Source organism: Carcharodon carcharias, chromosome 3 (genome assembly GCF_017639515.1).
Source record: "Carcharodon carcharias isolate sCarCar2 chromosome 3, sCarCar2.pri, whole genome shotgun sequence".
Lineage (NCBI taxonomy): Eukaryota > Metazoa > Chordata > Chondrichthyes > Lamniformes > Lamnidae > Carcharodon > Carcharodon carcharias.
Genome location: NC_054469.1, coordinates 128249640 through 128263379, shown reverse-complemented (window position 1 = coordinate 128263379; position 13740 = coordinate 128249640). Strand labels below are relative to the sequence as shown.

Below are 13740 nucleotides of genomic sequence, written 5' to 3'. Positions count from 1 at the left end.
TGTGTATATCTGTGCTGATGGAGGGTGTGGGTGAGCGCTGTGATGGGTCTTCTAAGGTGTTGTCCTCAGGGTCCTCATCCAAGGCACTCTTGGGGCTGGAGCCGGGGTCCTGGTTGCCTTAGGGTGTCAGGCGTATGGCAGATGCGCCTAGGAGAGAAAGTGAGATTATTAGTGCATGGCAGCTGATTAACACAGAGAACAGTGCACTCATCGTAGAGTTGACAGAGGGATGACCCAGTATAGGATCCTCACATGGGTGCTTGCTGCTGACTTCACCATCACTGCAGGAATGGACATCATCACCAGCCAGCATGATGGCTCTGTTCTTTAAGTCACTGAGGACCTTGAGTTCTGGCACACCACCTCTGGTTTGGGATCTCTCCCTTCTATTGTGCATGATCCTGTCCTGCAAAATGACCAATGGAGAGGGTGTAAGCAATACACATGGCAGGGCAGATGAGAAGGTTGGCTGGCATTTGGGGGTAGTTTGTGGAACCATGGATGACAAGGATGCGATCAGCAGAGGGGATAAGGCCATATGGAGATGTGAGGGAGTGAATGGTGATGTTCATTGAGCTTGCAGTGAGAGATCCCTGTGGCATCGTCATGGCCTTGTGAGTGTGAGAGCTGAGAGTGATTAGATGGTTGACTTACCCTGGCAGAACGGATAAGATCATTCAACACCTCTTTCTGCATTGGGTGACCAACCTCTTCTGGGCAGCATTTGCACTGATCATTGCTGCCACTGCCTCCCAAGCCAGATGGGTGATTTTCCTACCCCTCCTGCAGCCAAAGCAGGGGTAGAGGGCATCGAGGCAGGCAACCATAACATCCAGCAGATGCACAAATAAGGCATAACTAATCCTGAAGGCAGCACTCTTCTTAGGTTTTGGGGCCATCTCTTCAATAGAGCTAGCTTGGGCTGCAAGCATTAAGAACTGTGCACGCTGTGGCTGTTTAAATATGGGGCACAGAGTGAGAAAGTGGTGACGTCACAACAGGGTCGGCGAACCAGAGGCTGCCCAGCAATCCAGCGGGTTTCACAAGGATACGTAATTTATGGTGGAGCGGACATGATACAGTGTGAAAACCCACCATTGTGGCCGGCAGGAAAAGTGCCGGTTTCCACAACTGCTACTGCACTTAGTGCGATTCAAGGACAATTCCACCATAGTGTCCAACATTAGATTCTGTGTTTGGACAACACTTGCTAAACAATCCTGAATGTGCTAAGAATTACACTGAAAACCAATTTAAGGTAGTTAGTTGAGCTCGCAGTATGGTTCACTTGCGCATTATTCACACACAGGGCCCAGTCCTTTGCAAACAAAAGGAACATATCCACACATTGTGCCTTTTTCAACTAAGCAAAAGCTAAGGGAACAGTCATCCCCTAATTCATTCCTCAGGACAATACCTTGACCAATCAGAGTCAACTTGCCCGGTTTGAGTTCGATCAAAGCTGGGCAGTTAACTATTCCATGCTGCACTCTCCATGGCAACCTCTTCAACAGAGTCCACTTGCCAACCCATCAGCACTCTATCATGGAGTATAAACTGTTGTTCTCCCATTATGGTTGGAAAATTCTTGCAAGCTATCCTGATGAATGCAAGACAAAAAGCGTTGATAGCATGTCTCTTTCAGCAATGCCTTTTCTCTTACTTATGTTTCCCCATTTCCTGTTCTCTGTTCGTTTTGCTTCTCCTTTGTCGTTTTTTTCTCTCACTGTTGTTATTTTTAGTTGAAACATTCATTCTTCCTTTTCCTCTTCATTATTGAGAGTTCAGTGATAGTCCCATGTTTGATTTTGAAGTGCAGGTGAGAAAGATGCCAGACTGGAATACATTGATCAACAAAATTAGGAAAAGCACTCAAATAATGGCAACCTGGTTATATGCCGATTGGCCACAGGAATCTCAGTCATTCTATTTTCCATAATGTCAGTTAACATATGAAATTTTATTTGTTCAATGTCAACACAGCACCAGGAATAACAAACCTAACTTTAAAATACCAAATATAATGGAATATCTCCCTAGACCTACTTCCTAAATTAAGTTTTTTGCCCCCTTTCACCTTAGACTCATCCACCAAATATACGCACTTCTTTTTCAGTTATTCAGCTCTTCTGCTACGCTTAACTCCTTTTCTCTCTTTAAGTCATCTGAAAAATCACAAATCCAATTCCCTGTCCTATTTGCTATTGTCAGTGACACATTGAATTGCATCATATAGGGTAGGAAGTTATCAGTGTGCACTACTGAAATTTCTGAATGATGACATTCCTTTTCACAAACTATTAGTAGAGTTGGCTGGAAATCTAGCACACTCCACTCACCATCTTAAGCAGTGGGTTGATCAGTGCAGTAGTGAATGCCTTCAAGCATATTATGGCTTTTCCTGGCTCAAGGGGGATACCAAATGCATATGATGGATGCTTACTTATCTCAGTTGTTGGCTCATAATTAGTGGCTGGTAAATACCAACTTTATGCTGGGTATTTGGGGCCATCTCTTCAATAGAGCTAGCTTGGGCTGCAAGCATTAAGAACTGTGCACACTGTGGCTGTTTAAATATGGGGCACAGAGTGAGGAAGTGGTGAGGTCACAACAGGGCAGGCGAACCAGAGGCTGCCCACCAGCAATCCAGCGGGTTTCACATGGATACCCGCGTGTGGATGGTACTAAGGAGCAATGTGCAACTTTGGCATTTTGTTGCCATTGGAAATAATGCAAAATATAGCTGTGGTGTTAAATACGTGTCCAAGCATTCAGGCGTCATTTGTCAGAATACCCAGATATGCAATCGAGAAGTAACCTTCAGTCCATTTGCAGAATTGCATAAAGCAGTGATGTGAGTTTGTAGAAGAGAGATAGGGGGAGGGGCAGGGGATGTCACTTGGTATCCTGGAGAATAAATCAGCTTCATGATCAGCACAACTCATTTTCAAAGACCCTTATATGAGGATATGAATTAGATGCTTGGTGACCTGTAAGCCTGGTAAATAGCCTTAGATGTTTAGAAGATGGTTAATATGTCACAACCTGTTCTGGGCAGATTCTCTTAGAAAGCTGAAAGTAAATGTCCATCACCTAACTAATGAGGAACAGATCCTGGAAAGCATTATCCATATAAATCCAACCATTTATGCAAGGAAAGAACTGGCTATGTTTTCTTGTCCCTTTGCCACGCAGCTGCTGCTGAATCTCTGCACCACCTGCTATTGAGAGTATGGTGCACGCCCATATTACTCTCAGGTAAATAGTGGTAAAGTATTCACACATTTTATGGAAAGTTATGTTGCTGTCAGATCAATAGTTAATAGTTTCAGGTACCTGTTGTCTAAGGGGTTCAAGCCTGCATTTAACCAATTGTTTAATGATAAACCAGTGTCAATTCTGCCTGCACAGGCATGTTATTTCTCTTTAGGTTGAGTCAGTTTCAAGGTGACATGCCCAACTATGAAAATTTGCAAAAGATGTGACTCTCCTTTAATAGGCTCTAATACAGTCCAAGTAGGGCAGGTTCCAGTAGTTTTGGGCACTGCTGATGACTGACCAGCCAATATGGTTCAATATGGGCACATCTTTCACTATGGGCTGTGATTTTTCCTGCTCAGCTCTAGGTAATAATGCAAACCACTGCAATAAAGCCCTTGAACCTGCTGTACCAGCGTAACAGTGTTGGTAGACAGTGTTGGTTCAGCTGATTGAGCTCCAGCAATACTATTGTACATAATTTTGGAACACAAAACTTTGACTCATACTAACCCAAGCTGTATTAATTTAGGTAAAAGGGGCATGTCTGTACTGAGAAAAAGTATGCATCTTCTTTGTGACAAACAGGAGCTCTAACTGTCTGCAGTTTACAGGATCTTGCTTTAGAGTTGTTGGGCACAATAAATGGTTTCTGTAAGTGTCAGAACAGACCACATACAGCTTTATTAACTTCAGGTATTCTCTATAAGTTTTAATATCTTCATCTATTATTTTGGCTCATACATTTCCTGACTTCCCTCCTGCCATTTGTAGAATTTTGCCCTCTATCACCTGGACTGCCTTTCAATTATGACATTTAAACTTATTTTGCCAACTGTTCTCCGCAATGTCCTCAATTGTTAACTCATCCACTCTCACAGCAGTTCAGTAGCTAAGATCACTAAGCACAATTCATCATGAGTGGAAAAGAAAGAAAATGCAATCTTGGACTGTGCGGCTCAAAGTCTGCAACAGAAATCTGAAGAGTTGTGAATTTATGTAGAGCACTGGTCTGGTCCAGCTGGAATATTTTGTGCAATTCTCAGTAATGTGATAAAAATACATCCAGACATTAGAAAGGGAACAATAAAGGGCAACTAAATTCATAAGCTGAGATTAAGTACCAGAAATATGAGAAAATAATGCAGAAGCTACCATGTTTGCACTGAAAAACAGATGACCTGGGTTGACCTTATAGAAGTGCTCAAAATAGAAAAGGTTAGTGGCACAGTCATAAATTTCACATGAAAGTATAGCCTAAAATTTGGTAGAGGCAGAGCGAAAAGACAATTTAAATATGCAAAAATAGAATGACTGCAATGGGACATAGTGGAGGCTGCAAGTTTGTCAGCAATTTCAAGAGATGTTTTGATAAATACTTAGGGGGGAAAACGACAGAGGGTATGACCAATATCATTAGATACTGGGAGCAGGTGATGGGGCTGCAATGATTTTGTTTTGCCCTGTACATTTCAATGTAATGCCATTCAGGATCACCTTGAGGGGGATTATACATAAAGCAGTGTAAGAAACAGGCAAATCTCCTCAAATTAATACTGACATACTTATTCAAAATTTCTTACACAGATAAATCAACTACATAATGTGATATTGAGCCATGAAGGCCAGTTCATATTTACACCTGCACTGCTGACCTTTGCCAGGAAAATAATGGTGATGCATCTAAAGAACTTCCTGACTTCATTTATTTTTTTTTGGTAAAGGGGGAGAAAATGGGGAAATGTTAAAAGGTTAGCTAATGTTCCTGCTCTTAGTTATTATCCAGTGATCCATGTTGGGCAGACTACGTGTGGATGCTGGGTAACTGATAAGATCAGTCTCAACCATAACACCTGACAGGAAAAAATATTTAAACCTCAGTCCTATACAGCTTTTAGATATACATTTATTATCTATTCATCCATTTAAAATGTCACTTCCACAGCTAATTATTAAAAAAATTTTAAAAAGGAATTAGCCACATTAAACAGAAAGCAAAAACAAAATCATGTGTTCATTATTTTGGTTCAAGTCCTAACAAGCAAGTATAGGAATAAGCTCCAGTTAAACACACAAAGAAAATAAAAAAAATCATCCACCCACATAAGTGAAACTTTAATGGTTGGAGTCCACAATTTACCCATGGTCTCTTAAATTTTACAAATCTCATAAATACAGTAGTAATATTCTCCACATTAGCATTTTTCCCACAAGACATGTTAAATCACTGCTGTTTCCCTCCAATGTTGTGTAATGAACAATCAATGCTTTGGCCAATATACACAAACATACCAAGATACCAAGCTGTCAAATATACTTGTAATTCTGAATACAGTTATGCCATGAACAAAATTGCACACAGTTGCACAATAATCAATATTTTAAATAACCGAATAAAAGGAGTTTCTCAATCATTTGCAGAGAAAAACAAATGTGTTGCAAACAATCTTACACGATTTGTTTCCAAAATTGCCACATTTCTAACAAATCAACTTTACTATGTGCACTTGAAGCAAAACATAAGTTTTTTTTTTAAATCAAACGCCCATTAAAATAAGTATTAATAGATTAAAGTATTACCAAACCTCAGAAAAAATAATCACAGTACATTAAATCTATCAGTAATCATCAGGGCAGTGTGGTGCTACAACAAAACTTCACATTAGAAATCACACTGGCTGGCTACAAGCATTTCCAAATAAGCTAGGGAAATAAATCAACCATTTCTGACTACTATCAAGGAAATCAGCTTTTCACACATACAAAATCCTGCAAATGCTTTTGAACTTAAAAGGTCTTTAAGCAGCTAGAAATGCATTTCTTCAGGCTAGTATTGCTAGTGGATCAAGAGATCCATGTGTAAAAACTCCTCAAATTTCTCGATTTTTGCCCAGGACAGAATGCAAATCTGGAGATGTCTTCTGAAAAACCCATCAAATACAACTTGAAAATTTTACAATAATGAACTGCTCCACCAAGCTGTTGCATAAAAGGAAAATTGCATTAATACTCCTGTTTATTTATATCTTAACTTGCTCAACATTAACTGTGATTATCTCCCAATCAAACAAAATATCCTTAATCTTAGCTAACATGCTTTTGTGGAAAATGGAAAAATTAAAAAGTAGAATTATATCATTAGACACTGCAATACTTTAGGGGTTGGGGTGTCAAATAATGTCGTAAGCCAATGCCTCATTTCCTTTGGAGTTAATTTTCTATGTCATCAGTATAGTGCTTTTCTAAGAATGCACAAGCAGGCAGCTTTGAAAGGACAATTGTCACAGAAACCTCTTGTGCTGACCAATGCCTGTGACAAGCATTAGGTTACAGGCAACAGTAATCAGCAGTGCATTCCTCACAACTTTGAATACTTTAAGGGATCAACTAAGTTTAGTTCTCAGTTTCATAACAACAGAAAGCAATAACTGAATGATAACCCTTATCCCAGGTGAAAGACATGTCTTGCAAGCAGGTGGAGTTTTAGATATAGAAAGTCTCAACAACAACAAAAAATATACAGGAGGCTTCAGTAGTGCAGTGTTCCAGTGATGTGACATTTCTGAGAGTTTCTCCTACAGGAAAGCACTGGGATTTGCTCGTGGATCTTTCTGATTCCTGTATCTGTGTGTTAACCATACTCCCAGGATCTGAAACAAACATCACTCTCAAGTTATAAAAGAAGTTAATGTGCTAGAACAACTTGTTAATAAAAAGTTAAAGGTGATGTTATAGTTCCAACACACACACACACACACACAATCACACACAATCACACACAATCACACACAATCACACACAATCACACACACTCACACACACTCACACACACTCACACACACTCACACACACTCACACACACTCACACACACTCACACACTCACACACACTCACACACTCACACACACACACACACACACACACACACACTCACACACACACACACACTCACACACACACACACACTCACACACACACACACACACACACACACACACACTCACACACACACACACACACACACAATCACATTGAAGATAATTTTAACTTTTATCTCCGGGTGAAAAAGGATGAAGCGAATAGGTTGCAGTGGAAAAGAAAAATCAATTGAGATATAAAATGGGCAGTCAACATCACTCATTTTTCACCCAGCAGTAAAAAATAAAATCACCCTCCTCATGCTTAGATTAATTTTACTCTGGACAGAAATACACTGACTAAATATGTGTACAAGCTGTAAAACATACATCAAGGGTGCTTTCACATAAGGCACATATGGCTCCAAAGCGGCAGGATAGAACCACAATTCTCAGAGGTGAGATCGAGTCTAGAAGACCTGATGTAAATTGGCTCTGCAGAACTTTTAACTTTTGAGTCACTTTGCACAATGCACTTATGGTCTGCATTTTACTTTTTCTTCCTGACCCCACCACCACCAAATACAAGCTCTCAAGATATGTAGCTGAAGTGCAACAACTTTTCCATTATTGAGCATATCTCTACTCAAAAAGAAAACACAATGGCCCACAGAAGTCAAAATCACTAAGATCCAAGTCACAGCAAATATCACACTTGTTACAATATAAACACCTCTTGTGGTCAATAAGATAGCAGCAAACAGCAATGTTGATAACTATATGTTTCAACAACAAGCTTATCAAAAATTTTCAAAAAGTGGGCAATGAATTTTTAAAATCATTGAGAGTTCCTGACACTGCTTATGGCATTTTGTGCTCTGGAATTATTTGATTTTTCTGTCGTGCCATACTAGACAGTTAATATTACTTCTGGAAATCCTCCTGAATACATAAGCTATATAAAACAGAGCTCTCTATAACAATGGAAATATGATCTTTGTCATTAACTCAATGTATTAAAATTATTTCAAGTTTTCAAATCTTGTATCTTAAAATCACTGCCCTTATTAACAGAATGAATTAGCTTTCTTTAAAGATATTGCAAGTTTTACTGACCTCGGTGAAACTGAAGAAAAGACCTGTGCCACCAACAAATCTCAGTACTTCGCCAGCATAGGTTTTTAGGATCGATCCACATGGTTGACAGTCTTTAGTAGCAACACATTGCTGGAACAAGAAAAAAGCGGCAGAGATTGTATTTCTTTACAATTCACATTTTCAATAGTGAACTATGCATTTTTGGCTTCTTTGGCAAGCTGCGACGGTCCATTCACTTCTTAATAATTCAAAGGTGTCATATGAAAACAACAGTGTTGTAGGTGTTAATACAATGGTCATTTTACCTGTTTGTTTGCTCACAACTTCCTGAGAGGCAATGGTACTTTTGCCATGGCTAAGAAAGAGCTCAACATTAGAATCAGAGACAAAAACAGAATTACCTGGAAAAACTCAGCAGGTCTGGCAGCATCGGCGGAGATGAAAAGAGTTGACGTTTCGAGTCCTCGTGACCCTTCGACAGAACTTGAGTGACCTCAAGTTCTGTCGAAGGGTCTCGAGGACTCGAAACGTCAACTCTTTTCTTCTCCGCCGATGCTGCCAGACCTGCTGAGTTTTTCCAGGTAATTCTGTTTTTGTTTTGGATTTCCAGCATCCACAGTTTTTTTGTTTTTATTAGAATCAGAGAAATTGCAGCATAGGCGGAGACCATTCAACTCATTTTGTCTGTGAGTTCCAGCTCTCTGCATGTATTTATTACACAAAAAAGGTCACCCAAGTGTTATTAGGATCCATCCAGGGCCTCACACATGCAACTAGTGCATACTGAAACAGTCTAGGGCACTGAAACATCAAATGGATAGAAAATTATGGGCAATAACCTTCGATTTCCAATAGTCATTGGTCGTCTGCATGCAGAGCCTTCCAAAAAGTATCCTTACATTTGACAAAAAAATTCAAAGTGGCTAAAATTTCAAATGCACTGACATTTATTTGTACACAAAACCTCACCATTATGCCAATAGACTTTTACATCAATTAGCACCAGTAACTTGACAGTTCAACTGAGTCCATAATTTTTGTCTACAGATTACTGAGAGTTCACAGATCAAGGGTTTTCCAAGTTTCCTATCATAGGAACATAGGAGTAGGAATAGGCCATTCAGCCCATCAAGCCTCCTCTGCCATTCAATAGGATCATGGCTGGTCATCCATTTCAATGCCTTGTTCCCCATACTATCCCCATATCCCTTTACATTATTAGCATTTAGAAGTCTGTCAATCTCTACTTTAAACATACTTCCACCGCCCTCTGGGGTAGAGAATTCCATAGATTCGCAACCATCTGAGTAAAAGAAATTCCCCTCATCTTAGTTCTAAGTGGCTTCCCCCCTATTTTGAAATTGTCCCCTCTGGTTCTAGGCTCCCCAAGCAGGGGAGTCTAGAACCATCTAGACCTGCATCTTACCCTGTCTATCCCTTTAAATATTTTGTAAGTTTCAATGAGATCATCTCTCATTCTTCGAAATTCTAGAGAATACAGGCCCACTTTCCCCAATCTCTCCTCGTAGGACAGTCCTACCATCCCGGGAACAAGTCTGGTGTGCCTTCATTGCACTCCATCTATGGCAATAATATCTGTATTAAGGTAAGGGGACCAAAACTGCACACAATGCTCCAGGTGCGGTCTAACCAAAACTCCACAGAATTGATGCAGGATTTCACTACTCCTGTACTCAAATTCTCTTGCCAACATACCATTAGCCTTCTTAATAGCTTGCCTGTGAACTTTCACTGACTTACTGATGAGAACACCCAGGTCCTTTTGTACATCTACACTTTCTAATCTCTTATCATTTAAGAAATACTTTGCACATCTGTTCCTCCTACCAAAGGGGATAAACCTCTCATTTTTCCACATTATATCCCAACTGCCATGTTCTTACCCACTCACATAGCCTGTCCAAATCCTCTTGAAGCCACTTTGCATCTTCCTCATAACACACATTCGCATTTAGTTTTGTGTCATCCGCAAACTTGGAAATATTACATTGGGTCCCCGCACCCAAATCATTGATATATATTGTGAACAGCTTTGGTCCGAGTACTGATCCATGTAGTACTCCACTAGTCACAGCCTGCCAACATGAGGATGACCAGTTTGTTCCTATTCTCTGCTTTCTGCCCATTAACCAATCCTTAATTCATGCCAGTATATTTCCTCCTATTCCATGTGCTTTTATTTCTCTAACCAACCTCCTGTGGGGGACTTTATCGAAAACTTTTTGAAAATCCAAGTATACTACGTCGCCTGACATCCCTTTATCAAATCTGTTAATAGGATCCTCAAAACACTCCAACAGGTTTGTCAAACATTATTTCCCGTTCATAAATCCATGTTGCCTTTGCCAAATTGGATCGTTATTATCCAGGTGTCCATTTATCACATCCTTTATAATAGATTCTAGTATTTTCCCTACTACTGATGTAAGGCTAACAGGACTTTGGTTCCCTGTTTTCTCTCTCCCTCTCTTCTTAACTAGTGGAATGACATTTGTTACCTTCCAATCTGCAGGAACCATAAGAGAATATATAGAATTTTGGATGATGATCACCAATGCATCCACTATCTTCATAGTTACCTCTTTCAACACTCTGGGATGTAGAATATCAGGTCCTGGAGACTTATCAAACTTCAGTCCCATTAATTTCTCCAATAAAACCTTCTTATTAATACTAATTTCATTCAATTCCTCATTCTCCCTAGTTGCCTGGATCTCTAAAGCCGGGAGATTTCCTTTATCTTCCTCAGTGAAGACAGACACAAAGTAATAATTTAGCTTCTCTGCCATTTCTCTATTCCCCATTATGAATTCTCCTGACTCTGCTTGTAATGGACCCACATTTGTCTTAGCCAAAAGTTTCCTTTTCAGATACCTGTAGAAGCTTTTAAAGACTGTTTTTCATGTTTTGCTAGCTTACATTCTATTTCCCTTTATCAATTTCTTGGTCCCTCCTATTCTGTATTTTAAAATCCTCCAATCTTCAGGTTTACTGCTGTTTCTGGCAACTTGATAGGCCTTTTCTTTTAATCTCATACAATCCTCAACTTCCTTTGTTTGCCAGGCTTGACTGACTTTGCTTTTTGGGTTTTTGTGCCTTGGAGGAATGTATAATTGCTGTAAATTATTAATTATTATTTAAAGGCTATCCATTGCCTATGTACCATCATACATTTTAATGTATTTTTCCAGCCAATTTGCCCCTCATAGCTTCATAATTTTCTTTGCTCAAATTTAACAACCTAGCTTTAGATTGAACTATCTCACTTTCAAACATAATAATATCATATTATAGTCACTCATTCTTAGAGGTTCTTTTACACCAAGATTAGTAATTAGCCCTTTTTTGTTACATAATTCTAGATCTAAATCAGCTTGCTCTCTAGTCAGTTCCTCAACATACTCCTCTAGAAAATCAACCCTAACACACTCCAGAAAGTCGTCTTTGACAACATTTGTAATCATTAGGTTGTCAAGAAGATACAATAATGTCTATACTGTTACCAGAAATTATTTTAAAATAGAGCTCTATGGTGTGTGTGTTTGTATCTTAATTGGATTAAAGCCAGCTGGTCTAGAGGCTTTGATATATAGAAGTAGGTTTGAAATGGTAATTAGGTAAACATAGGGAAGTTACAAGGTGAAGGGTAAAGGGGTAATTTGCATTTTTAAATAAACGATTGAAAAGAATGAGTGAAATATTACTCATAACCAGAAGAAGCCAAACAATTGTGTTTATTTTTTTCAAAGCTTACTAATAAAATTGGTGCTATGAAAGGGGTTTCGTTGTTAGAAGAGGTGAAATTCAAAAAACTTAGTGATACAATGAGAATTTACATTCAAAGAGGAAAATATGTATAAAGGAAGATAAGGCTATTGGTAAAAAAAGGAGGGATTCTAAGATCTGAAGCCTCCAGCCTGTAAGCCTCAAGCCGTTGTCTGAAAGGTCCCAGAGCTGAAAGAAACTCATTTGGAGTGCGACTGTCCAGAGTGTGCTTTGCCAGGGGTCTGTTTGTATCTGTGTGTTTTACTGTTGCATTAACGAGGTGTAACTGAAAGTCAGATTAATTAGAGGATTTTTTTTAGAAGTTATTATAGTAGTCATTTGTAAACATATGTATTTACTTACAATCTTTTAATTAATAAATATTTAATTTAGTTCTGTAAAAACCCTTTGAGAGTCGGTGGTCTTATTGTAACTGAATTCAAAGCCTGCAGCCCGATCGGGTCCGCGCCATTTTACGTAGGCCAGCGTACTTCACGACTCCCATGCATAGCGGGAGTGGGATGGCGGCGGTGGGAGCGCTCAGGCCGCTGGGTCCAATGGTGATCTGTATAAAGGAAGGCCCTGGCAGCCTGAGAAAGGCTGCACGCAATGGCTGAGCGAAGGGCTGGACAGTGGGGCAATGAAATCCATGCAAGTCCAGAGGGTAGGCCATCGGGACAGGCCAGGCTGGTTGGTAGCCCTTCGGGGCAAGCCAGGCCAGAGGGTAGGGTGTGGGGCCAGTGCGCCCCTTGTTTTTCGGATGACTGCCTTGCTGCCCTCGAGGAGGTGGCAGCACGGTAGGAGGTGCTGGTTCCCCAGGATAGAAAGAGGAGCCCCCCCTCCCCCCACATGACTAAATGTGCCTGGGAGGAGGTGGCGAGCTCCCGCAACAAAGTGCAGTGCACCTAGATCCAGTGTCGCAAGCGTTTCAACGACTTGTTGCGATCTGGCAGGGTGAGTACAACGTTGGCATTGGTCATTTAACCCAGCAGGTTGGCTTACCCCATACCCTCCCCACTCATAACACGGCAGAGCGTGCGAGGATTGGTGGCAGCCAGACACAGATCGCCATTCTTAACCAGTTCGAGCAGGGGGCCATGGATTTGGAGAGGCATCATGTGCCCAGGTCCACTGGTGTTGGTGAGGCTGGGGTGCCAAGGCCAGGTATGTATGCCCAACAGTGACGATAGCATTGTTCTCCCAACAGCCAAAGCAGTGCTGAATGTTAATTGATTTCATTTTGCAATATGGCTTGACCATTGCTTATGGAAGGATGAACGCATAATGATCTGGGGGACAGGGATGCACATTGTCGTTGTCTCCACGTTAACGGATCCACTGTCCTTGTTCTTCCTTTCAGCACCATCGGAGCAGAGCCGGGTGGAGTAGCAGCAAAGGCCCCCTCTCACACCTAAAGGGCCTGAAGTCTCACTAGCATCACACCATCTCTGCAAGGCAGGCACCAGCGCAGATACTAGCACCTCGGTGGGAATTCGAACATTTGCTAGTGTCCCGGGGCACAGTGGTGAGGGCACTTCACAATCGCTGGAGGAGCTGACAGAGACAGAGTGCCCATGGCGCCAGCAGTCGGAGGACTGCAGGGGACTAGGCACATGCTCAGTTGGTGCCTGATGATGTGTCTCTGCAGTCGTCTGCAGCGCAGCAGGGGCAGTAAACGCAGCCGGGTGTGTGGGAGCATCTGGGGCAGAGACATGAGGCTATGCTTGGCTTGGTCTCTGTG

General features: G+C 40.9%; 1 protein-coding gene across 1 annotated transcript in view; it reads right to left on the bottom strand.

Moving 5' to 3' along the window:
- Positions 1-5146: 5146 nt before the first annotated feature.
- Positions 5147-13740, bottom strand: part of tspan13a (tetraspanin 13a) — a 72060-nt gene continuing 63466 nt past the window's right edge. The window contains exons 5-6 of the mRNA XM_041183724.1: positions 8232-8342; positions 5147-6908 (exon numbers count right to left, since the gene is read on the bottom strand). Coding sequence (XP_041039658.1) covers positions 6834-6908; positions 8232-8342 — 186 coding nt within the window. The 3' untranslated portion in view covers positions 5147-6833. The remainder of the gene's footprint in view (positions 6909-8231; positions 8343-13740) is intronic.